This window comes from Melopsittacus undulatus, chromosome Z, assembly GCF_012275295.1.
Source record: "Melopsittacus undulatus isolate bMelUnd1 chromosome Z, bMelUnd1.mat.Z, whole genome shotgun sequence".
In the NCBI taxonomy this organism is placed as follows: Eukaryota; Metazoa; Chordata; class Aves; order Psittaciformes; family Psittaculidae; genus Melopsittacus; species Melopsittacus undulatus.
In genome coordinates, this window is record NC_047557.1 from 9,472,282 (window position 1) to 9,500,039 (window position 27,758).

Below are 27,758 nucleotides of genomic sequence, written 5' to 3' on the forward strand. Positions count from 1 at the left end.
ACCTGGGTTTGGGTGTGAGTGAACTGCTGATGGCCTGGACACAGGAACCATCCTGAGAGCCATAAACTCAGACCCAAGAGGATGTCTGCTCCACAGAGTAATCAGTCCTAGTTGTAAGCTGGAGACCAACCTGTGCTAAAAGAGGTACTTAGTTAGTTAGTCAGGGTACTAACACAGGACTTTAGTCTTCTGCTAAAGTCCTCTCTTTGCACTGTTGTGCCCCATGGCTGAGTGACATTCCTGGGAGTGTGTGCACCAAATACACAACCCAGATAACTGTCACTGTGGTGGCTGTTGTTGCTTGGCCAAACGTGGGCTCCTCAGAGTAGCTGTAGAAGCAGGCAGTGACATTCACAGCTGGTCAGACAGCAGTGTTCCCTTACCCATGGCATTTCTAGCTACTGAGCCAGCTTTGAGCTACAACCCGCATCACTGAGGAGACAGAGATGGCTGAATGTGCTGTGACAGCCCTAATTTTGGAGTGGGAGTGCTTGCACAGCACATTGTCAGGGGGGCATGATTCAAGGTCACTTGTGGCTTCAGCAGGTGGACTTGTTCTGTGGTTCTGATGTGACTGCACAGAGCACCACAGCTTTTGCAGGGCTCCAGTTGATCATTCCATAGTTCTTGGTTCAAATACCAGCTTCACATAACAGCAGTGTTGGCAGCTTCTGAAAGCCCAGTGCCTCTCACCAGACCCCAACCAGTGAACACTCTACAGCTGTGCCCTAGTTTGCAGTGGATACACTGTTGGCAGCAGTATGAACCCACATGCTTATTAACATGCTAGATGAACCTTTGATACAAAGCCCCTACTAAATCACTTGTTACCCTTGACTTCAGCCAAGTTCAGGAGCTCTGGAGTGTTTGTCCCCAGGAAAGAACAACTGCAACAATAGCCTTTTGTCTTCTGAAAGTGACAGCACTTCTGCCTTGATTTCCATTTACTGATGGTCTGGTTACATTTGTGTACTTAATAAACAGTCACTCCTCTTTCCTGGCTTATGTTTGCAAACACTGTTCTGGATAACATTGAGCATTTATCTGCAGACCTGTGTCTGGCCTCATTTTCTTGAAAACACAGAAGTGACTTCAGCATGTGCAAAGCTGCTATGAATACTGTGGACAGGGCTGCCTGCTGCTTGGTGAGATACTTAAGAGGCTGATGCATTGCTGTGCTTAAGAAAATGGCTTACTTGTATTAAGGAAACACAAAAGTTTGTGGTGCCAAGTATTCATTTCTCATTTACTCAGCATTCTCTCCATCCCTATGTAAAATACACACTAATCAACAAACATCAAACCAAAAGCTATCCCCTACCCACTCAAAACTCTGCAGCACAAGTGTTTTCAAACACTAGCTGGCTGCTTCTGTAGCTGTTCTTGTGCACATGCAAGCAAAGACAGTTTAAACTGGTGGAGGTGTTTGCAGGGAGGTGTTAGTGCCAGGAGAGGCTAAATAGAGCTGAAGCTGGTCTCGCATTGTTTGGATACACTTTGACTTCAGTATCAAGATTTCATCCAGTTTGGTCATGAAGTTCTGAAAATCCTGATGGGGAAGGCAAAAAGAAAGTTTAGAGAGCAGCAGGAGCAGCATGTTGGTGAAAAATCAGCATATTTTATGCACTGCAGCAGTACCTAAAAGCATGTTTTCCATTTTGCAGTGTAGTAGATTAAATTGGCATTTCCTTATTGAATTCCTGACCCTCACAGACCCAGACCAATGCCTCTAAATAGTGAGGTTTACTTACACTTGTGATTTTATCTATTTGTTGGGGAACGTATAGCTAATATGATCCTTTAAAACCAAAAACGTATAAAGCACCTTCTACACCAGTTAGCTTTACAAAGGTTAGGCACTGGTTGTCTGATGTGGAGTTTTACATCGTGCTGAGCTCTGTTCCTGACACCTCTCATGTAGGATCTAGTCATGAAAATGAACGGTGAGTTGGGCCACTCATTGATCAGACATAACAGCCCAAGAATAGCCCATTCCTGGGAGATGGAAGGGATTATTTCACATAAGGCCACAGGTCCAAATCCTGCATGGCTACAGATCTGCTAGATCTGACATGAGAAGTACCAGCAGTGTGTACAGCCTCGGCTGAGGGGAGCTCTACCTTCCACAGCAACCTGCCACATGGATAAAAATACAATGTGAAACTGAGTAAAACTGAAACGGAGGCAATTATTTGAGCAGGGCTTGTATTAATAAAGGTACATTCAGACCTGTTCTCTCCAGCTAAGAGCAATGTTTGGTGCCTCTGTTCAAAGATCAGTGTCTAAGGAGCTGGGAGGTGTCAGCATCCTCGGAGCCAGGGATTTCAACTGCTACCATTTGGGAATTAGTCATTGAAAAGCTTATTTGGCAGGACTCCATGGACTCCAGTTATCTCCTGCACTCCATCTTTGTCTAGCAGGGACATCAGGACTGCAATGTCCAGCCCAGCTGCCCTGCTTTTCTTAAGCACTTTAAATCCTGCTTAGTTGAGTATTAGGATGGTCTTGGCAGGAGTCTCTCCTGCAGCCAAATTTTCATGGCTGGAGAAATCAGAACCATCTGAAAGTGGAAGAAGATAAACTGATAATGGGAAGTCCAAGGTGATTTCAGTGCCCAAAGAAAGGTCATGCTGTGAACAACACTACAGGATACAAGGTATTCACACTGCTGGGAGGCCTGGCAAGCTGGTCATTATTCTGCTAAGTAGAAAATGATTGCTTGTGGCAAGGGGCAAATAAACGGAGGTCAGAGGGGGAATTATGGTTGGTGCCCAGTGACCAAAAGGCTTAGGAAGAGCAACCTTAAAAGACTTAAAAAATTAAAAAGAAATTAAAAAATACAAGCTTCCTTTATACCACTGCATTGTCTGCCACAAAACTGATACAGTTTATGGCTGTTGTGCTGCTGTGTGAACTTCCAGGTGTTATCTGGTGACACATCACATGCAGCTGGAAATCACACAAATAAGCCACATGGTGGCTCCATGCTGAAATACATCTGATGTGCAGCTGTATTTCAGATGTGAGCTGTGATATCAAGTGAAATGGCTTCATAATGTAATGCAGTAATGGAGCTTAGCTTTATTGATGAGGGAAGTGGTAAGGCAGGAGGTTCTTACTGGGAAATGTTAATAGTCTGGGTGAATGGGGGTTCTCACAGAGCTGTGACATGCGCCTATGGGATGCAGGAGAAGCAGAGAACTGGGATTGCCTGTCCAGCAGTGGGGCTATGCAGGTCTAGCCTGCACTACTGTTATCTGAGACAAGGATAGGCCAACACTTGAGTGACAAAAGTGACGAGCCTGTGTGAGTGGGGCTATCTGCAGCATGGCAGGCAAATGAGGGACTCTCAGAAGGAAGAGGCAATGTGGCACTAAACCACCAACTGTGACATCCCAGCATCATGCTTTAGGCGTGTGCTGTTTTCTCTGGTATTGACTTACTTGCTCCAGCCTGTAAGAGAAAAACACCACATGGGAAGACGCCCTGTTTGGTACAGTCTGGTACCCATGATGGAAGATAAGAGAAAGCTGTCTGATCAGGCACAAGTGGTTCAGAGTTGGCCCATCAGTCTCTTTCTCTCCCAGGGACCTGGCAGTGTGGAGACTGGCAAAGACACAACAGGCACTGAAAATGAGCCGCCACAGGGAGGCATCAGAGAGAGGAACAACTGATGAGGAGTGCCACATCTTTAATTAAAGTTAATAATCTCTTAAGATTAATTTATGCAGGTTCAGCAGGCACTGAAATCATAATCTGAAACACTTACCGTTGCTGACATCTGATTTATTAAGCACTCTTCCTTGAAGCACAAGGATGCCATTTCATCCAGCTGCTGCTGATGGGCGCGAATTACAGCCTGTCTGATTAACATAAAATACATCACTAGTTACACAGCCTGCTGTGCTGCCTATAATTACTCAATAAACCCTTAAGAAGGGGAAATATCCCAGGGGAAGCCTTGCTGTCCTCTGCTCCTGGCACTCAAAGTCCACACCAGTGCTCCCTGAATTGCAGTGGACTGCACTGGTTTGGGGTTAAAGATGACCTTGATGTCTCAGGATTGCTCACAGAGGAGTGACTATAGGCTCTGTTAGCACAAGCAGCACAGGAACACGTACTGACTTTTACCATAGGGAAATCTAGGAGCAAAAAAATAGTCTAATAATTGGTGAAATGGCTTAAAGCCATGAGGCTGAAAGTTATTTTGGTGAGAAACAGGCAGAGAAGGAAGGCAGTGCTGCTGTCCATTCCTCTGGGCAAGCTTCACCTATTTTCAGTTGTGTGAATGCAGTCCAGTCCTTGGGAGCTGACAGTGAGAGCTCCCAGCACTTTGAAGCTTTACATCCACATCTTCAGTAACTGCCCAGCTGCTCTGGCTGTTTTGCTTTCCATAGGCTGGAACAGCTGTCACCTGATTCTTGATGGGAAGTTTTGATGTATTTTAGTTCTTGAGAGCTTATAGGAAGCCAATTAGTTACTGAGAATTGCAGTTCTCAGTAACTAATTCTTCATTATCCTAGGAAGTGCTAAGAGAGTAATTGGCTTCCTGTGAGATTTTAAAGTATCACTATAAATTATCATTGACCTTATTAAATAATAATTTCATAGATTGATTTCCCATCAGTTTTTAAAGTACATGTGAGTACGATACACAAATAACAGCAAATGTATCACGTGCTTAGAACTTCTAAGCTTCGTGACAAGCTTCAGTGATGAGCAAGACTTACTGTGCCTTTTCTAGGGCTTCCCTCTGCCATTTTCCCATCTCTGATGCAGCACTGGCAGAGCTGCTGCTGGACACGCCTGAGGGGCTCTTTGCATTTGCTAATGGCTGCTTATCCTTAGTTGCAAATCCTGAATCTGCCACAAAAGTCTCTTGTGTCAAAAGACTCTGCATTAACTTGTTCTTTAGCAAACCTCTTTCCTCATTGCTGAACGATGACTTGGCTGAGTCTTCAGAATGACTGAAGTCCTCATTCTTCAGTCCTGACTTGGGCTGCAGTAGGAGGCTGCTTTCCTGAGAGGGGGACTGGACTGTGTAATCCGTATGTCCCATACTGAGAAAGCATGGTGCACCTGAAAAATAGCTCTTTTTGGGTATATCAGCATTTATTTCCTGAGCCATAGGCTCAACACTGGGTCCTTGATTTGAGCTGGATCTTCCTGAATTACCAGTATTATCTTTAACATCTGCACCACACTGTCTGCCACACAAGTATTCGTTGCACGTTGAGTTACTGGGAAACAAACCACACTCTCTGTGTCCCCCAGAGCCTGTGGATTCAGCTGTGGATGTTTCTGTCAGGTCATGTCCAGCAGATAAGCTGTGAGCAACCCCTTGCTTTGGTGAAGCTGAGCCCAGGAGGCAGTGGCAAGGCTTCCCATCACAGCACAGGGGTGAGAGCCCCTTGTCCCCCATTTGTGGGGAATGCAGCAGGGTGCAGTGTCTTCCACACCGGCGCGTTTGCTCCCCCAGTTCCAGCATGCTGTCTGTCAGAGCCCTGCTTCTTGTGCACTGCCAGCTCTCTTCTGCAAACCTGCTCTGGGAGCCATGTGTGCTCTTCACACAAGGGGACATCTCTTGGTTAGAGGACACTTTCTCTGTACCAGTTGTTTCCTCATAGTCAAGAAGGGATATGAGAGGGGACATCAGCTCAGAGGAGAATTCTGAGGAACAACTGGAAGATCCGCAATGGTTAACACCATTTTTTCGAGCTTTCCATTTTACATCTCCTGCAATTACAACATGTCTATCCAAAGTGGATTCTTCCTTCTCTTCATGCTGGAGGTCGACCTCTTTGCTCTCTGGAGTTCCCAGTTTCAATACAGGAGAAACATATGAGCTTGAAGCTTCCTTTTCTGCAGTCAAGGGTTCTTCACCAGAGTGAACAAGACATGTGTGTTTGGATTTGCACTGTTTGTGATCAGCTAGGAAATCCTTGCCATTTTTCCAGTTACAAGCAGGATCATCCTGCAGGCAGTAAGGTTTTTCAGCAGCATTGCTAGAAGAGGGTTCAATAGTGAAGTTGTAGTTCCAGTCTGCTGGAGTTTTGCTGCAGCCTGCATTTTTAATGGATTCCTCTGTCTTTGGGCTGCCCTCACTACAATCCCAGCTGTCATCTAGTTCATGTTCTGGCATGGATACTGCATATGTGAAAAATAAACCCTGTCTCTTTTGTCCTTTTTGCTCTTCTTCAGTTTCTTGTTCTCTTTGATGGAGGAAAAATGAATGTTGACTGCATTTGTTCGTGTTTTGTCTTTTCACGCTCTTTTGACTACAGATAGGTGAGAAAGAATCTTCACTGAAATCACTGTCATCCAGGTCTTCCAGCTGCATCCCCTCTTTGCTCTGTACTTCTGTGGGAGGAAGGCTCAGCTCCTGCTTCACTTGAATCTCCTGGGGCTTGTACTGCGTTAAAAACCTCTCAAGAGGTTGATAATTCAGTTTCTGCTGTAGAATAGGTGGCTGCTGAAACTGCTGGTGATAAAGACGTAAATGCTCTTCCCTTTCCTTCTGAAATGGAGGCAGATTTGTCCAGGTTTCAACACATTGTTTAGCAAAGGTGTTTCCCCATTCCTGTCTCCCAGCGGGCAGCAGATTTCCTTCTCCAAAGGAAAAATCATCTCTAGGAACAAGCTGTTTCTGAACAGGTTGCACTGTCTGGACTTTCAGGCCCTGGGCAGGTGCTCTATCTTGCATATACTTGTCTCTCTGGCCACTCTCTTTCATTTCTGCTGTGGCAGCATCCTTTGCAGAGGGGTTCTTTTCAGAGTGGGGAGGCAGATCATCATTCTTCTTCTTCAGGGGATGTGCTATCCGTAGAACTCCCTTAACGGGGCTAGCATGGTGGAACCATGGTGAGCTGGGATTTCCTCTGTGGGCATGTCCTTTGCTCATTGCCCTGGGGGTAGAGGTAAAAGGGACACTTGATGGCTGGAGTGCTGCAGGACATGCCTTTGTTTTTGTGGCATTTGAGGCATGCTGGAGGCCTAGCTTCACTTTCTTTGGAGAGCTCTTTTCCCCAGGTGGCAAAGAGGGATTGTTTTGGACACGTTTTGGAGATACATTTCCAGCTGTCCGACGCTTGTTTGTGATGGGGGTAGAACATTTAATCCCTTTCTTCAGCTCCTTGACCCTGTGAATGAAGTTGGCTTTAGAAGATGTCATGCTTTCAGATAAATAAGTGTCATCAGAACAAACTAATGCTTTCACATACTAAGACTACACACTGAATTCAGTGTCATGATTTCTGTTTTACCTGTGTAGTTACCCACACAGGCATCAAAAGCCTTCCAAAATGCCTGGACTTCTGGAAGGAGCTGTAGCAGTATTTTGTAGTGCTTCCTTGAACAGTGCATAACAGTTTAAGTGAGTGAAGATAGCCTCTGTTGGGCTGCATTTCCACACTTTATAATGCAGCACGGCACAGTGGCAGCTGAAGACAAACCAGTACTCTCCATAGCACATAACACTGTCCCACAAACACAAACTAGGGCTGTTGGAGTAGTTGCAGTGGGGGTTACTTAGCTCAAGTGTACAGGACTGGGAGGGTGAGGGGGGGAGGCTAGTAATCCTGCAGTTACAGTGATATTTTCATCACTAAAAGTTGCCATCAAAAAGGATTTGCAAGACACAAAGAGTTTTAACACCAAATATAAGAGTTGGGACAAGTATGGATTGTATTTGCATTGTGAAAATTGAATTTCTTGCATAAATAAACACGTCCAATGCAACCAAAATAAAATGTAACCACAACCTCATACATTACTTTTCTATTTGTGCTTTTCACCTTGGCAAGATTGAGCTTTATCACCTACCTGTCGGCGTATCTTAAAGTGTTCAGGGTGTGCTCTGTAGCTACATGGCTTGGTGACACATTGGCTATCATACATGTCTTGGAATTGCCAATGAAAGAATCCTTTAGCACCTAGTGTTGGAGGGAAAGAATAAGATTCTTAGGAATTTATGTACCTTGCTTTTCAGGTAAGTTAGCAATGTGTGAAGAAACAGTTGATCATGATTTACCATCTCTTTTTGTTGTTTATTTGGTTTTTTAATGTAGTCCTCGTCTCAATTTGTCTTGCAATTCTTTGTTTACAATTTACACAAGTGTTAATGAGGGCTGTGAACAAGCCCTTGCACCAGGTGCCATAAGGGTGCTCTTACGTTTTGAAGAATAAAGCATATATTACAACTGGAGTGAAGAAGTTCTGAAAACTCACAGGATTGTTACTGCAGAGAAGATGCAAGATAGGTTGCAGACTGGGTGGAAATGGATGGTAACTCTGAATGAATCTGGAAGGCAGTGTTTGGGGGGTTTGTTAGGTATTAGGTTTGGGTTTATTTGGTTTTGACTGTGCCAGTCCCCAGGACTGGCTGGGGGATCTGGCAGTTGGCCTTAATTCTGTGATTACCTTTAAAAATAATGTTTGCAAAAGTTAAGTTTTTCTCTTTTCTTCAAGAGTTCAACAGCTGTTATTGAATTATGCCCTTTGTTAAAATCATTATTTATTGATTATTTTGTCCCCCTCAGGGAAACCTCTACCACTGTCTTTCTGCTCATTTTACCTGAGTTAATTTGCTTTGCCGGAAAGGAGTATGTGCATGTTCCTGATCCAGTGCCCGTATACATTCCTTTAGCTACCAAAAATAAAACAAAACAAAAAACAGAGGGGAAAAAGCGTGTTAGTCACACACTGGCAAGGAACTGAACTGCATTAAACCTAACGTACAAAATGTACAGCTTCTTTGTGGTACCTTTAACCTGTACTATGTGATGTCCCTTGTTGCAAGGGGAGTTTGCTGCTGTCAGAGCCACAAATAGCTTCAGCCAGTTCAGTCAGCAGCAGCAGTTTAGCTGCACTCAAAGAAAGCAAAGCTGCAGCATAGAGCATAGCTAGCCCTGCCTGATGGCTCTGTGGGCTACACCAACCCAAGAAACCGGATAAATACACAGGTTTAGCATACACAGAGCTCCACACTACTGTGGACCTACTGCTGCCTGCACCATAACTAACGAGTTTGAAGCCAGGTTGAGTGTAATCAAGACTATACTGCAGCTTGCAGGGCAGGTGTACCCCATTAACAGAGCTTCTTCAGCTCCATGTCTTACAAATTTCCTTCTTCTAAAAGCTCTTCCTCTCCCCCAAATACACCAACACTTTGGACAACAGCATTGCAAATTTCTTATGTCACTCTGGCAACATTTTCATACCTTAGTCAGAGATAGCACAGGCTAGTAAGTGTGTATTTCTCCCCATTATGAGAATCATATGTAGTCTAGATGTCCCACCTATGTGTGGGTACACTGGGCTGTATGAGAAGGCAGTTGAACTTAAGTCAGTTCCTCTTTATACCAGTGCAAGGTGCTAAACCAAAACCTTAGGGAGAGCATGGACCAATGAGCGGTGAGGTGGGCTGTGCTGAAGTCCAGGTTCAAGGCCATGATCAGAAGGTAACATAGGTACAGCCTACCTAAACAAACATGTCATTGTGGCCTCTGGCAGGCTAAGAACTATACACAAAATACTGAGAATGGAACAATAGATTGCTCAGGGAGTGGAGATACAGCCGCAGAACTTCCATTAAAACTGACAGAACATGAGCAGCTAGCTAGACTCGTGCCTTTCACAGAACTCAATAGATCTTATTGTTAATAACCATCAGAGGTAGCCTGTAGCTTGAAGGAACACCCCTTGATTTATTACCAGCCTTGGAAGAAGATGTCATGTTCAGACTCAGAGATGTGCACTTTCTTGCCTTATTTCCACTGAGATAAGCACAATAGCATCACACTACTTATCAAGCCTGGATACTCTAAAATTGGCAGAAATTGACTGTATATCCATAAGACAAGTCATTTAGAGCAAATATTGCAAGAAAAATAAGCAGATTACAGTATTGTCATGGTGATTCTATCATGAAACAGCCATTGTACATTGAAAGCCTTACTACATCCTACATACACCCACTTAAAATGACACTTATTTCTTACTTTGACTATATTTTATTAAAAATCACACCTATAACAAGTAAAGAGATCAAACTATTCTAATTTTTTATTCCACTTCTCATAATTGCAGTACCTGAGTATCTTCTACTTGAAATCAACATGAATATTCAAAACAGGAGCAAACTTCAAACTTAATGTGTCTTAAGACCTGAACAGAGTGGTATCATAACTGAGAGCAGAGCTAGATTCTACAGGCTGCAGGTCATGTAGACCTACCCAAAGATGCCTATATAGTTAACTCAGTCACTAATTGTAGACTGTAATTATTTACTCGGTTTAACACAATACCAAAAGTACACACACTCTGTTTTAAAGTTCCTTTTAAAAGAAGAGTTTTGTGGTCTTAACAAAAAGCCTCACTTTTCAGGAATCCTTTCTGTTCAGGTTCTGATTCCCCAACCCAAACAGGTATTCACCAGCAAGTGCTCAAGAAAGCATAAAGTAGAGAAACATGTCCACTTTATAGGCTGTCTCTCAATATAAATACCAGTATTACACAGCAGGAAAGCCTCTGTGCAAAAGAACATTCTACATTCTCAATATAAAAACAAACCACCTCTTACTGCACACTAAAAGGTATGGTTGTGTGCACTGACTTCTGCACTATTGACTGGTACTAATTGCATACCACTTTCAGTCTCACTCAGAGAAGCCCTCAGTCACCAGTGAGCTTTGCTCATTTGAAGTAAAGGATTGCAAAGGCTTCTGTACAACTTATGCTTACAGGCACTTCAGCTTTTTCATGGGTGACATTTCTCTGCTCCTGGTCCCTCTTTACATAAGTGTGTACACTTACAGAAATTTGCATTAAATGGGCATTTCTTCCTGTTCCTTCTTCCCCATACATGAATTATTAGTTTCTGTGCTTTTGAGTATTTAAGGCCTTTACACCTGATTTGAAAGAGTTCAAGTGCTGAAAATAACCAGCAGGAAGAGATGTGCTTTTATGAAACAAATACGGTAATCCCAAGAATTATTCTCTGGAATTAAAAGGGACAAAACTTTCTCTGTAAGATATAGGACACTTATTATACTATACCTAATATTCTCTATGCTGTGTTACCTTGCTGGCTGTAAGAATGGCTTAAAAAGACAATCAGAAAACCTTTTCCCTTCTAAATTGTCTTTCAGACATGAGTCAAATTAAAATGGACACACTTGGTTATTTTTTCCCCTCCATGGAATACATACATGCATTATTCTGTGGTTCATTTTATTCTAAAACACATGCTAATAATTAAACACAAAACCTTCCCCAGAAATGCTAGTAGCTTACTGCTAAAAGGCTTTGGTTTATTTCTGCTCCTTCCATTTTTGTTTGCCGATCTGAGTCTCTGGCATCAGCTGCCCTTTCACTGCCAGCCAAGTCTATGAATGATATCCTAGAAAAAACAGAGTTTTGTTTATTTTATGGGCTAGTTTTTATATTTCTATTTTATTTTTTAAACTGAAGTACTCTAGCACATGACATCAGAAGAATTATTAGAAACAACTACTTCTGAACAAAGAGAAATACCCCCTGGAAATATCTGAGGCACTGTGATAGGCATAGCATTAGGAACAATGTAAGAGCATCCTGACACTAACACAGTTGCCATAGAAAGTATAATTGCATGTGATGAGAGTGCTCCACAGTTTAATGGATATGCTGTTTAAAGTTGAACACATTAATCTCTGCAGATAATCAATGTGCTTGTGGTTTCCTAAGAACACAGTTAAAGAAACTGTGGATTTTTAAATTATCCTTCCAGGTATCAGGGACAACTGCCTTGTCAAATTGGAATTCAGGACAATACAAACAGAAATTTACACTGAAGTAAGTAATAGACTGAGCTTTTAGTGTTCCTTGACCCTTCCTTCCACGAAACTCAATTACTCCCTCTCATGTTCCATAGCTCTAAGTGCCAGCTGCTATCACTGACTATTGCACTGTATCTTTTTCTTTGCTGTTTTCTGTATCTGGAACAGCCCTGACATCTCTTACAGGCCTATCTTGGGATCCTTTCCTCACTCCAGCTCACCTTCAGTAACAAAAAACCAAAAAAGGCACAAATGCCACACCTACATAATCACATACACTTCTTTTTCTAAGCCTCCCTCTTCTGCATTTTCCTCTCTCCACTATTTATGGCTATTTCATTTTGCCTTGTATTTAAAATAAGATCCTGGGAAGCAAAACTGCATGGTGGTTGCTGGAAGGGTGTGTCAGCATGATTGTTTGACACTCGGTAGTAATACCGATACCTAGACCTCTCTTTCCTCAGACCTTTTTCTTGGGGTTGTTTAGTCTGGAGAAAAGATGATTGAGAAAAGGTACAATTATAGTCTTCAAATACATAAAATAGGTGTTACAAATTGAAGTAAACTTCTCTTTTTGGCTGCTGAAGATAGCACCAGAGCCACACTCTTAAATTACCAGGGAGGTTTAGGTGCCGTACTGTGATTCTTCTGACCACAGGCAAACTTCTCTAATGGAACCACCTCCACCTGCACTAGTCATCCGAGGCTCCCTTTCTAGTCAATTACAGGACAGAGCTGCTTTGAGGGGCAAATCCACCTGATCTAGGTTAGGTGACATCACAGAAATTACTGTTTCTATTGACTTCAAAGGTGATGAGCTCAAACATCAGTATGCCCATTGCAGACATTTACCTGCATCTACATTTACATCAGATGTGGCTTAAGTGCTCTCCCTGGTAAAAGAGAAAGGACTGAAACTCCACAAAGTCCCTCTGAGCCCTATCTTTTGATTCCACACACAGCTGCCCACTAACTCAACACCTCCTTTTTGTTTGCCTCCTGGATATCCCTGGGTTTGACGTCCTCATCAGCCCCAAGCAGCACACTTCTCATCTTACCTTCCAAATGCCCTGTTGGCTGTGTCTTTAATTTGAATTTGGATGATAGCATGAGATCGAGAGGAATCTGAGTTGACTCCAGTAGCGCCTGTGCTACGTTCTTTCCCCCCCTTCAAAATCACCTGCAAAATAAGGGGGACAAAATCCAAGTGTAAATTGTAAATAAAGACACAATCTCTCAGAAAGAGAAGTCCTCCTAAGATGAGGAAATATTAAGAAGAATGGTTAATTCCAGCCTTAAAATTTGGTGCAAGGTGGATGTTAAGTTAGACTGGATCCCTTCCAATGTTTCTTTCAGAACCTTGTATATGGACTTGCTTGCAGTAACACTACAGAGCTTTGGGAGGATACTGCAGGTAAGCAGTTGTTGCATCACACATTTGCTTGGATTTGCAAAATATACAAACTATAAAATTAAAACCAGAAGTATATCAGCAATGAAAGAAAGAAAGACTGTAGACATAACCTAACAGACTCATAAAATAACTATTTGTGGTGTTCTTTTAACATTTCTCTTTCTCATGTTACCGTTACCCAGAAAATAACACAAAAATTACTTGTCAAAACCTTTCTACATTTCCATAACTAAAAGCAATTGTGCCAAAGTAAGGAACAAGGTTAAAAGTTCGATTATACTTAATACAATAATAAAATAGGAAAACAAGCAAAGCAAAAGGACAAAGGCTCCTTCATAATACATATCCAAACAGTTCTCTTTTGAAAACTTTTAAGGACTCACAGAAAGTCTAGCAGCCAACTGCAGCAGGACATTCATAAAAGTCATAAATCTTGCTTCTGGTTATAAGAACAAATTAAATCATTATCTAGACAAATACATACATTCTCAGTTGAGAAATGTACATTATTCTTGCCTTTCAGTGGCCAGTTCTCAATGAGAAACCTAACCAACAGAAACCTAACCAGCAGCTCTGAAGCATTACTTTAGTGCTAAATGCAGATAATTTCTGAACCAAAGCCAACATCAATGAATGGTAAATAACTAGGGATGTACTCAAAACTCTTCCAATATACCTGGTATAGACTATTAGTAAGCTCTAAGTCAAGCCACTGACATTCCTGTGTTCAATATCAAATTCTTTTTTTTCTGAGATACATGTAATAATAAAATCATTTCATAGCTCTTCTGTGTATGGAATGTGATAATACAGAGGAATCTGTTAATCAACCATATGGCAAATATTACATATTAATTTGAAGAAGCACCACCAGCATGCCCTGAAGCTTGGAGTTAATGGAAGATGATGATAAAAATTAAATGGAATATACATGGGCAACACTATGCCAATTTTAATGAGTCAATTACACCATCAGGCACTTGTAATTTCCTCACTGAGAAAGGAATTAAATTGTGAGAAGTCAAGCTAAATAGAAAGCAGACTTGAGCAGCTTGTTAGCTGCAGGACAACACGGAAAATTTGCCAGTGCCTTTTTAGGGACAGCCAGGCAGGGAAGGAAAACTGAAGTCTGGCTTGTACTGAATGTCAGCTGCTGTTTAAAGATCCTAATTTTACTTGCTATCACCCATCATTATCTAAGCAGGGGCTTAATCCTAATTCAGATCAAAATGTCAATCTACAGTATTTTCTAATTTATAATTCTATTAATTTTCAAATTTATATAATTTGTCCCACATCCACGTACCTTTAAAATAGAAAATTTAAGTTCACAGAAGCAAAAAAAAACCCAACCATGCTGGGAGAAAATACTTATCCAGCTTTAAGGGTCCCTTGCTGAGACACAATTTAATTTCTGGAATAGTGATAGCAGTCTGTTTCTTGGCAAAGATCTTCCCATAATGACTGGCAACAGAAGCAACAGCTGTAGATCAGCAGCTTGCATGTCAATAACACAAGTCACAGTGACTCAAGAAGCTTACTGAATAAAGGCACTTCTAACAGGGCTCCTTGGTGCTCTGCTAGGGTTGCCTTTTTCAGAACCTTAAACAGGAATATACACATGTACTACTCAACAAATAACAACCTCTGTAAGTAATATATCTCACAAATCAGCAAATGTGGCTGTAGAAAACAAAAAATAATCATAAATTTAGACATTACCTCCAGCAGCAGATCTACAGAGTCCACCTGAACCTCCCGCAGTCCAACTATTTGAACAACGTGCTTGCTATCTTCTCTTGCAAAAAGTCTGAAAACAGTGCAGAAAGATTTCTGAAATCTCAGATAGCAGCAATGAAAACATATGTCAGTGCTATGACACTGTGAAAACACAGTCAAGGCTGGTGACTGGGGAGAGGCACCACTGTCATTCATTTATTTTCACAGCTGAAGAGGTATTTCTTTTATAACATGTATCACTGATATTTCACTGTTAAAGAGACATTAGCAATGTGTTTGTGCTCGTTCAGGAATATAATAAAGCAGGGAATTAAATTATCATGTTTACATTCTAGAGTTCTTGTCTCTCTTTCAGCCACACCTTGGGCTTCCCCTAAGAAGCTCAGACTGTAAGTTATGCTCTGTTCGAGTTCTCAAGATTCATGCACAGGATTTCAAAGCAGCTCCCATAGCCACAGGCAGATTTCAGAGCACCTCTGCTGTGAATCACACAGAAGCATTACAGTATACAGGAAGAATGTGGACATGATGCCTATAGGAGGAGGTTTAACCTTCTCCTTCAATGACATGCAGGATAGCTAGTAGACATCTCAACGATATAGGGACACTCTTTTTGCCTTAGTAACTTGATTCCTTACATAGCAGATTATATTACCTGCTCCTTAAAGACTGTTTTGGAGAAAGGGCACACACATGCACAGAAATAGGTGCTTCCTTTGTGAACATATGCTCACTTCCTCAGAATCATAGAATGATAGAATAGTTAGGGTTGGAAAGGACCTTAAGATCATCAAGTTCCAATCCCCCTTCCATGGGCAGGGACATCTCGCACTCAGGGAGAAAGCCTCCCTCTTGAGCCCTCCTGTGTGCTCTAAGGACAGTGCTGTAAAGGCTGCTAAAGGTTCCAGCTGACAAGTAATGCTCCTTCAAGATCATTGAAAAGATTTCACTACTGAGATCTTAACTGACTATTACTTTATTCAGAGGTTTCAGACCACAGTGATTTTTTTTTTATACCATATACTGAGTTGTCTGATTTCCATTCTGGATGGAGTTCCTGTAGGAGTATATATCCATCCAAAAAAAAGTCTGGGGCTGCAGACTGAGGGGCAAGCACTGGGCTGCCGGGTGAGAAGGTGAGCAGACTTTGCAGTGTCAAGCATGACAACTGGGAGATCAGCAGGATCTTCAGAGACTAGAGTGGCATGAGGAACAGCCAGAGATTATGTCTGAGTAGGCAAAAACACTGACTTCACAGTGGTTGGCATAAGAACTAGCCACAGGAAGGTTCTTTCTCTATCTATGGTGTTCAGTTATTGTATTATTATAGCATAAGCAAAATAGCATGAGTTCATATCTATTCTTACTTATTCCTCTCCTCCCCCAGTAGTAAAAACTAGGAGCTCCTATCAATACCACAGTATTTAGTGTCAGATTCTGCCTTCTCTAAGTAGCTCCTAGAATCATAGAATCACAGAATGGTTTGGATCAGAAGGGACCTTAAAGATCATACAGTTACAACCCCTCTGCCAGGGGCAGGGACACCTTCCACTAGACCTAGGAACAACTCTCATTAAAGTACATAACATTTACTGTAAATGGTAACATGTTAAATGAAATTGCGTATAACAGTAATTGATTTATAAACAGTAACCAAGTGATTCATAACCATAGGTTAATAGTAAAATGTATTTTTATTTAAATACCTCTTCCTTCCGTTTAGCAGGTCATAAAGCTGTCCACAGTAGATCTCATAAAAACTGATCAAAACAAGGAGGTCTTTCTTTGACTGTGATGCTTCCAACTGTCTAAAGATGTCCTTAGCAGCCAAGGCGTAGAGTCCTGGATTCCGCTGAGTACCTATCATAGTGTAAGTCTTGCCAGCACCAGTCTGCCCGTATGCAAAGCAGGTTGCATTGCCTCTGTGAAGATAACTTGTATTTTTAGTGTCACATCTGATTTATTCATATCTATTAAAAAAGATTCTGCAATGTAAATGTCTATCTATAGTGGCCTCTTACAAAGGCCACTCAAAAGTTCGGTTTGATATCCTATGTGAGAAAATGCAGAACGTTTAACAGTGATTCCCAAGAGTGTCCTACAGAGACCTGGCATGTCACAGAGTGCTGGCTCTCTTCCTTTCTTCCAGATGCCAAAAATGCATTTAAGGAAACAAAAATTCATTATTATTCTTCCAGCTGCTTAGATGCATCAGAAGTATCATAGAATTATGAATGGGAATCCTACTGATTATGAATCACAGAGAAAAATTACTGACATGAGATGCAAAACAGCCACAAGTCAGGATCTGTGTAAACATGTGTTGTACTTGATGAAAATTAACACCCCAGCGCTATAATTTACTAAGCAAGGTTACTTTGTCTCAGGCTGCACACAGCTCTATCTATCTAAAGAGCTGTTATTGCCTAGGGGAAAGTCTTGCTCTTTCTTTCCTCTGCTCCCAGCTGTGTGACCTACCCCACTGACCCACTCCTGCCTGTGCTGGCTCTCACATTAGGTTTTACTCCACTGAATCAACAGAAAGCTTTACACTTTTTTTGCAAGCTAATTTTTGCTGCTTCAGTGAATTAAAGCACATCACAGAAGATCACAAAATATACCCAAGCTGTCTTCCCATGACCTATGGGAATGTGTCAAGCTGGAGGTTAAGGAAGACGATCATCCCCTTTCAGTGGTAGTAAGCTGTTTGGTTCTCTCACTCCAGCTTGTGCAACTACAGTCTTGTCTTATTCCAGATTGCTCCAGCTTTGTCATCATATCACCATAAGATTATAGTGGCAATGCACATGAAGTGCCAAGGTACCAGGATATGGCTCCAATGTCCTTCAAGCCCATCTAGGTTGAGGTTTCTACTCGCCTACTTCTTTCCCATCCTTGGTCTTCTACAGGCGCTGAACACACAAGTATGATGTGAACAGATTTAGGGAACTGAGTCAGCCATGAAAGAAAGAATACAGAACAAATTATTTGCTCCTCCCCTCCTTAAAAAAAGACCTTTTAGCTGGCTCAGTACCCTAAGAAGAAATGGGTAAAAATGTAAGACTGCAGTAAGCTCAGTGAAGAATTTCTTGCCATCTTGGATTGCAGAATTAGCTTACCACAGTGTCAGATTAGGCCAATGTCAATGAAGGGGATGCAGCAGGAGGGATGGGACATTTAAGGAAAGCTGAGAAAAAACAGTGCCATCTCTCCTGGTGGCATTATTGGATTAGCTGTAATGTGAATTGTGCTCTTAGCAATTATTACACAGCAAGCTACATGCGTCATTCTCCTTTTCTACATTCCTTTTCTCCAAAGCATGACATTCTCTGTCTATGCTGATTATACTTGGAGATTTTCAGTAACAGAATGCTCCATTTTGTTAATTTTCAGTATGGACACATAATTCTTTCCTTCAAAGACTCAAAAGTGTAATTATATTCAAGCTTGATACTTTGCATGAAAATAAGATTATTCATGTAAAGCCACCATCGATTTCCCCTTAATCAGGAAGTATGTCATTATGATTAAGCCTCTAGGCACATATAAATCAATAAATATAAACCATAAGATTACTAATAATTTCTATTACCCTATGAACTGTAAAAATGCATGAAAAAATATCTCACAGCAGTCTCATGAAAGGGGTAATATTATTCTCCTATAGATGAGCAGGCTAACCACCGCTTTGTTAAAGAGGAGATTAGATTTCAGAAGTGCTGGAGCACATTTTCTGTTCTAGGCTGGCCACGGCTTCTCTGAGGTCCAATTTTAACTTCCTCTCTCATTTAAATTTCTCACAAAATGTGAAGAAAGTTTTCCCTGACTTATGTTGTCAAAACTGCAATCACAGACATTCTAAAAGGGGACAGTATGAAGCAAAAATGAAATGAATGTATTTTTCAAAAGATGGGAAGTGTAAAGGAAAATTAAAGCAGTATCTGAAATTTGCAAACAACAAAGCAAAAAAATAAGAAATGTAAGCAGTGATGCCCTACCCATTGAAAATGTGCTGAATGAGAGGATGAGCTGTCTTCATATACACATCCTGATTGGTACATGACTCCCCAAAGACTTCATCAAAATAAAAAACATGCTGAAAAATAAATATGATTTACATGAAAATGAGTATGTTTCACTTTTCCTTCACCCCCATTTAAATGCAAAGTTAAATAACAGAAATCTTTCCAATGACTTCATATGGCTTTGGATGAGATACAAAGTGATTTAGCCCATTTAGCAGCATGACACATGCAGAAACAGATTATGACTAACTGAGAAACTGAAGGTAGGGAAAATAAAAAAGGGAAAAAATAAAAAAAGAGAAACAAAGATGCCTTAATTTCCCATCATTCTGAAGCAGAACATACCACAGCCTTCTGACAAGAAAAATGCTCATTAAAGAAAACTATTCTTGAAATGACTCACCCTGTACAGATGTACAGTAAGACCACAACAGTGAAAAGAACTCAGTCAGTTACTGACTTTCTCAAAATTAGTCCTCAGTTGTGATTAATTGCCTCTGTTCTGCAGACTTACAAACTGTTTGTGCCAGAGAAGACAGAAGTTATTCCTAAGTAAAGCTGGATTCTATTATCTTAGAAGGGGTCAAGAAACACCCAAATTCCCACACTCCAGATCTGACTCAAAGCATCTGCAACAGAGCTCGTTAGGGGATCCTTCTAGTGTTTGTAGGGACAGTGACAAACACAACGTTTGCAAAAGAGCCTCCATGGACTGGCATCTTAACACTGTGCTCTGATAAATCCCCTTCAGTGTAAACTAAAGTGGTAGATGTCTAGGGCTGAGAATCATTTCAATGATTCAATGCAAACAAACCACATGAGCACACAGGCAGGTTAAACCAGAGCGTCTCAGCAGCTACACTCAGCTCAAACAGCAGACGTGCTCTGCAGTGGGCCTGCAGTTGTGGAGCTGGACTATGCCCCATTGCCTCCCATTTGCTCTGTACCCCTTGCTGTCCTTTCTGTAGGAACCAGAGGTGGAGGCAGGGTGAATAGCCAGACTTGGAAGTTCTCCTGGGTCCTACAAAATAGACACAGCCTTTGCCATGACATACTTTTGTTTGGACTATGTTAACTGATAGCAGGATTTCATTTGCCTGTACTGATATAACGAAGTTAATTAGTGGTTATTTCAGCACTGAGATACTAAGGTGATAAGCACCACATAAATGCCAAATATAGGTAGTCAGATGGAGGGAGCGGGGTGGAGTTGCTGCATTTGTCACACTGTAAAATGTGGTATATGAACCATGCCCCCGAGAGCTGCAATCTGAAATTTTACTGGATACTCCAAACAGTTGTTCCTAGGAACCAGACTGTAAAAATAACACCCAGTAGAGTGAGAATGGCTTGCTGCTGTCCAGAAATCAGTTGTGTTCCTGGTGCTGTCATTCAAAAGTGAGAATTTGAGCTATGACAGCACAAGGTTTTGGGGATTAAGAAACAAAGGCCAAATGGGAACTTAATTTTCAAAAGCATTTGAGAACAAAGGAAGGGAGGGGATAAAGGGTGTATGTGATTCATTGAAACAGACCTATAGGGAAAAGGGAACTGCTCACTGTAGCACTCAGGAAAGCTATGAGGAGTCTTTGCAGCAGGCAAATCTTCTGCAGTGAGGGCATGTAGCAGAGGGTTTTATTTTGCCATGTGCAAAGAAAGCTGCAAGAGACACTTTTGAAGCTTAAAATTCTGGGCTTGGGTTTTCTGCCACAGGCTGGCATAAGTAGAAGCAATTAAAATATAGTTCACTGAGCTCAAGTGCAAGAAATGGAGAAAGGCCTTTTCTGCTTCACCTCATGGAAACTCTAAGCACAATTTGCTTTATTGTGTCCATGCAAGTGACTGGCCATAAACACCATTTACAAGTGGAATATGTTACCTGTAAAATATATTGGGTGAGATCAACTGCCTCCTTCTTCTCATGAAGAAGTAAGGTTTCCTTATCTTTCACTGTGATGATATTAACCTCCCCACGTCGCTCCTCTCTCAGGCCCAGAGGACGTTTCCGGACACACACTCTGATTTTTTCACTCTCTGTCCATGGTGTCTCTTTCTCAGAAGCACTGGATCTACAACAATGAGAGAGTTACTACAGAATTTAGAATTTATTTAAATTTATTAGCTTTATAATAAATGTTTCTGTCTTTAGTGGCTTATAAAAAGAAGACCTAAAATACCCCTCATTGTTACACAGTGAAGTTTCTGTGGGTTTTTTTTCCTATAGACTGATGCCTTTTGTGCACTTCTGTTGAAAGAATATTAGTGTTTTTACAGCTTCATTCCTGAACTTGTTGCTGGACTGGCATGTTTTCAGTTGACAACAAAGATGTGATTAAAGCTGGCATAATATGCAAGTTAGCATAATGAAATTTAATCTTGCTGAAGTTATTCACAGTTGTAATTAGTTAATAATGTACATATACAAATATGAACAGGTCTTGAACAGGAGAGGCTATAATATTTATAGAACCATAGAATAGTTAGGGTTGGAAAGGACCTTAAGATCATCTAGTTGCTTTTTCTTTTACACTGAGCTTCATTCTTCCTGTTATAGGCTGTCAAGCAGGTTACAAGCAAATGACTCAAACTGGGAAACAAGACCATGTCATCATGTGCCATATCACCATGCTCCTATTCAGCTCAAAGAAAACTTGAAATATTGATCCTGTCATTGTCTCCTCTATGGTCTTTTTTCACAAAAATAATATGCGGTTTCAGACCACAGGCAAAGTTGTGCTATTGTGTTTTGGCAACTCCCCTTTAGTTCCCTTCCAGACACCTCAGAAATATGAGGTCATTTCCTTTTCATTGATTAACTTGCAGTACAAAACATTTTGCGATGCAGCACAGAGAATATGCTTGAATTCAACCAAAATGTATTCATTCTGCCTTTCCCTTTTCAAGCTGTTTCCAGCCAAATGAGTAATGATGTTCAGCTTGGATTTGAATGTCAAGCTGTGAAACAAAAAAACCCCAAACAAATCAACTTTTAATCAAGCCCCAGCTTGCCCAGTTAGTGTTTCTGCCACGCTGACCAAATGCCCTTCCAAAATCTTTTAATGTAGCAACCAAAACCTAACACATACTGGTTATTTAATAAATTAAGACCAAACCCACAAGTTACTCAGTATTTCATTACAACTCCAAGCTTATAGTGTTGTCACTATTGTGCAGCATGATGCCACAGAAACACACAACATGCTGATATAAATCTCAACATGCAGTCTTCGAAAGCTACACACAAGTAATCTTTACTTGTAACTGGAATCCCTTTAATTTTAGCACAGCTTTCCCATGCAGAGCAGGATCTGGCCCTGCATTAAGATGGAAAATTCTTTCCCCTGTAAAGAAAGGCAATGATACTTGAAATAAGATGCTTCAAAAGCTAGTGTCAGCTTAAGGATATCACTAGGCACCAAATGTCATCCAAGACATGATCAGAGGCTCTGAAGTTTGATTCTCATGGCATAGGCTGGATTTGGTTACCTACAGAAAGAATCTGGTGTGCTCTCAGAGGCTGCAGAGGAAGCACTGATTGCAAAATTTGGGGAAAGTGAAAAATGAAGACTTGGAGGCTCCATTTTTGAGAAAAAAGGCATAAATTCTTTCTAATACAGACACACATTTAGTTGAATATGCTTTGTATGGGAACAGAATGCATTTTAATTCTATATCCTGAACATGAAGTTTAGATTTTCTATTAATCTTTTGTAAGTAGCAATTGTATTTTTAATATATTTTTTTAATTACTAAAAAGACCAAAATCTTGACACGGATCATTAGAAACCTGATTAGACAATAGGTCAGAAAAATAACCATGCCCTGTCTGTTGCTGCCAAAAATCAAGCCATTTGGTGTAGGCAAGTAGAAAATATACTGAAACATATTGAAAGAGCTCTTAATCTTTCTGCCATCTGAAATCATGCCAGTGGTTTCCAGTGTTTCTCATAGATGAGACTAGATTAGCCTTTGCAGTGATAAAATGACAAGGTGAGATGGGAATGGATGGATTCAGTGAAGGAGCACTTGCAAAACAGGAATCACAAACCCAAGAGTCAGCACACTGGCTCAAGCCTAGAATGCACATGTACTCTGTGGTCAAAACAGGAGAAAGAGAAACTCAGGCATGTCAGGAGGAGGGTGCAGAAAGCCCAACATAATGCTCATTAATAAGCTGAACGGTAATGTTAGGCGAAGAACAATGTGCTTAAGAAAAACAGAAGAACAAGGAAACAAAGTGAAAGCAATGGAGAACACAGCTCTATCACAGGATTAAAAACCTTGCACTTCTCTAGCTGAGACATTAGGTTAAATTTTATCATTTTTTACTTGCTTTACTTTTACTAGAGAAGCACTAGGAATCCTGCCTTTTAGTTGCACCTTGGCTCAACTAGAAGGGGCAGAAATGTACTAAGATGCCAACATAGGTATGAGGTTAGAGTGCTTCTCTGGAAGGTGGGAATGACTTTTTCCAGCAAAAGGGAGTTATAAACCTCTGCCTTGCATTTCACAGTTTAAATTCTCTTAACTACTATGTCACCATAGTACTTTTCCACTGTGGCAACAGCATCTGTTCCTCCAGGCTACATGCATGCTCAATGGGAGTTGTAACTGACACCCTAACTCTATGGATTCTCCATACACCAGATCTTCTCAGACCAAGTCCCATCTTCATACAGCTGTCCCTCCTTACTGCATTTTTAAACAGAAGTGCCACAACTGCACTGCAAGGTGCTAGATGCTGGTAGCATGTGTGCAGAGGGGCATGTGCTCCGCTGCTGAGGCAGGAAAAACATATTTTGTGCTTTAAAATGTTTTGCAGGGTGGATTTACCCATGGTTCAAGATAACCATAGCCCTTCTGTTACTATATGCTGGTAGAAGTATGGAAGTTACAGATCATGTGAGTGGGGAGCAGCTGCAAGGCATCCCTCTCACCATCATATCTGTATCCTATAACAGGTATATTAATTCTGTTTCTTTTTAAAGCTCCAGCTTAGATTTTCTTTTTACAAAGAAAGCCATCACAAAAGTTATCCTTTTCACATGGAAAAACTTGACAAGCTTATCAACAGAGAATGCTGTATTTTGGAAAGACAATGTTTTTCACTATAGTCTCACGGAAAGATAGAGTAAGAAAGACTGGCCAAAACACCATGAAAACAAAGCCTTATAATCTGAAAGACAATAAAGACTAGTCTTAGAAAACCTTGGTGAGCAGCAGCTGGTGAAATTCAGCTGATTGCTTCCACTAGACTTGGAGAGTCTAAAGTGCTTATTAATATCTGTCTTCAGTATAGGATTCTGCATTTCTCTGTAGTAGTAGGATTGCTCATTTGGAGGTAATGAAGACAGATTCTCCTCCACTAGGAAGAAAGAATTAATTATGACCAACTTGAAATACAGCAAAATAAAGGCAACTAATTATTACCTGATACAGGAATGAGGTAGCCCATAGTTATACCCTGAAATATGAGTTATTCTTTGTACAATAGGAGCTTCAGAATCCCCCAGGAGTGGAGCAATATCATCAGAAACTGTTGGACAGCTCAAGTCTTTTTTTGTGCATATTCCAGGAGTATTTAGATCTCTTCTAGTTAATCTGATGAGCTCTGAATCATGTGGTTGCATGTGTCCCAACATTTCCCCTACACTGTTCTCTTCAATGGCACCAAAATCAGATAAACCATATGGTTCAGATTCGGAGTCTTTAACCGTTTCATCATTTTCTTCAAAGAAGGACTCAAAATGCAACTGTCTACGGGGACCTGATCTGGTCACCTGAGGCTGAATGAAAAGGCCACCTGGTTGAAAATCTTGCTTGCTTAAGTTTGAAACCTCTTCCTCTTGCATAATTTTGATTATTCTAATGAGCTGAAAGAGTCGTTTGCGATCATTCATGTCGTGAACCCCCAGTTTGGTATAATCTTTCATGGTAACTTTGGCAAGCTCATCAATCTTCTGAAGGCCAAAGGCAGCAAAATGGGGATAGTATTTTTCAAGTTCTGCCTCACAAAGGCATTCATAAAGGCATGATGCCATCTTCAAGCTAACACCTACAAGAAATCAAACATAGTATTAGAATCATATGAAGCATCACATCTGACAAAGTTACTCATTTTCTGATGCCATTACCTGCAATTAGGCTGGAAGCTTGTTAACTCCAAGTGTACAATACACTAGATTGCCAAATGCTCCAGAATATGGAAATAACAATAAATGAAACATGAAACATAGTTTATCTATGAAATTATATTTTTAAGTTACAGACAATAGACAACAAAGTGTAAAAACTGCACAATGCAGTGTTACTTACTGCTGCAGAGTTCCTACACGCCTGATGTCTACTTGATGAATGCCACAGCTACTGAAACCCTGTCCTCAAGCTACAGAATGTAAAATGCCTAATTTTAGACACTCAATTTAATATCAGGGCATGTGGTCTAATGTGGTTCAGCTATGCCTGGTTAATGAACCAAAGCAGAAGAAATTGCTTTTGTCTTCACCTCAAGCTGAATAATTAAGACCATTCATCTTATAGATGAAATACAGCAAAGTTGTAGTTTTGTTGCATACTTTCTGTTTGGTCATGAATCTTGTGAGCATTTCTGAATGTCCTTAATAGAATACCCAAAACATTCTGCAAAATCTGAAAGACAGAATTTCTCTAAATCCACATATGCTATTAGAACGCCATACTTGCATTCTTGGGAAACCCCAAAAAAACAACATGCATCACTGAAAGGTATGCCAAAAACCCCTCAACTACTTCACTCATATCTCCCTACCAAGGCATTGTGCAGCTGTCTTTATTCAGATGGATTAATATGTGCAGATATTTTTACTTGTTCCATAAAATGGAAAAATGATAGCACTTCAAGTATCTGTTGCCCACTGCCTTTTTATATCTTTGTTCATTCTAGGTCCTTCACAAATATTCATGTTTGGAGGTTACACTAACATCAAAGAAAACCAACTTATTTAAGACTAATTCCCCCCCACCTCCATCATTCAGGGTAAGTTCTTTGACAGGATTTTTCGAGTATCTCTACAATATTAAAAAAGTTGGTCACCAAATATCACCCAAGAATTTGATTCAATATCATTATTAACACATGTTGAAATAATAGTAACACCAATAAAGACTATTATGTAAGATATTACACAGGCTAAAAGGTGCAGTAAATGACATCTAAAATGACTTAGAAGCTAGAGTCTAAGCTGTAGATAGCTATAATAAAATTATGAGTTTCAGCAGTACAAGCTTTAAGACCAAAATATTGGTATGTAGGCAGACTTACTTAATGTGTATGTAATGCAATTATGAATCTTGAGATAAAGTCAGAGCCACTGCTGAGACTGTTAGATCCTTGAGAGGGAAATCAGAATTGAGAGATAACAGGAAACCCAAAGAACACATGTGCAAGGGTTTTCACAAGCATTCACAATTTACCAACTTCTGTAACACAAAATTCCACAAGAACTTCAGACTTCATTTCAAGGATTATGTTTTTGAAAAAAAAAGCCTATCTTGCATAAGGAGCTTAAAATGTAAATACACTGCAGGTCCTCCGTAACTGATGTAAGCATTGTCATGGGAAACTTACTTTGTTTGACAGAAGGAGCAGCTAGAACAAAACACCAAGACAGCACTCTCTGACACACTCTCTGAGAATCTAATGAAGATGAACACAGTCTACCAAATTTATTTTGATTTTTTCTCTAATCTCACTCTGCATCGTAGATGACACATCTTTAGATATGCAGAAGTTAAATACAGAAAGGCCAAAGACCAGTGCAAGAATCAATTTATTATGAACCTCTGTTTGAATTATAATGTTGAGCACAGGAGAGAGCATAGAGGATAAAAAGGTAAAAAATCAAGGCATTTTCCAAAACAAGAGCAGGAGACAAGGGGAAAGAACTAAGAATGTTAAGGTCAAGATTCTAATTGAAAATTAAACAAAAAAATGCATTTACATAGTTAGAAATGGCTGTACAGACAAGTTTCCATTTTCTGGGGTAACAAGGGGCTAGACTTCTCAAAATACAGTAAGTATAGTGAACAATATAGGTACTGAAGAACATGCCTGAGGATTAGTACTGAGACTTGTAAGCAGCTCTGCAAGGCTTACCCGCTAAGGCTCCGTGTCTTGTGAAAGCAATTGGATGGCTTCTTAATGACAGCTGGTCTGGGAAGTAATGTAAGTACTTCTGCTCCCCCAGATATAATAAATCTTGTTGGATCTAAGTGGTTTCAACCTAGGGAAACCAAACATTGACTAATAAAGGAGTAACAAACTGGTCAAAAATGAATACAAGAGTTTACCAGTCATCATGGTGATGGATTTCAGAACTTCTGATCACTTTAAAACTCAAAAGAAGACAATTTTCTAAAAAAAAAATTGGTGTGGTTCATACATGAGAAAATCCAGGGAAAATTGCAGTTGTCAGTGAAAGCCTTCTGGCCTTTTAACTCGTGATACTCTAAAAGAAAGGAGTGCCTTTCTACTTATTAAAAGAATACTTTTAATTCATCCAGCACTGTGGAATTTCTAAAACAGATACATAATTCTTCAAAACAAATTGGCTTTGCAAAGAAAGGAGAGGAGCATTGGTAGGTTTTCAGGAATCCTAAATTGTTAATGATAATGCCATCTTCTGGCAAAAAAAAGGAAAGACTCACTTTGTTACAATAACAGCCAGCATTCCTTCAGTTATTGCCAGGATCTAATTTTGTTTGTCCACTTAAGAGAACACAGTG

General features: G+C 40.5%; 1 protein-coding gene across 1 annotated transcript; it reads right to left on the bottom strand.

Annotated features, from left to right (window-relative positions):
* On the bottom strand, nucleotides 1-27,758 carry KIF24 (kinesin family member 24). The gene is made up of 14 exons (XM_034073310.1): nucleotides 27,681-27,758; nucleotides 27,130-27,256; nucleotides 24,426-25,050; nucleotides 20,875-21,064; nucleotides 18,969-19,066; nucleotides 16,677-16,892; nucleotides 14,953-15,040; nucleotides 12,875-12,996; nucleotides 11,293-11,398; nucleotides 8,573-8,644; nucleotides 7,822-7,931; nucleotides 4,731-7,139; nucleotides 3,770-3,863; nucleotides 1-1,549 (listed from the first exon to the last, which is right to left on the bottom strand). The coding sequence occupies exons 3-14, from the start codon at nucleotides 25,034-25,036 to the stop codon at nucleotides 1,409-1,411; spliced, it is 4,257 nt and encodes a 1,418-aa protein (XP_033929201.1). The 5' UTR covers nucleotides 25,037-25,050; nucleotides 27,130-27,256; nucleotides 27,681-27,758; the 3' UTR covers nucleotides 1-1,408.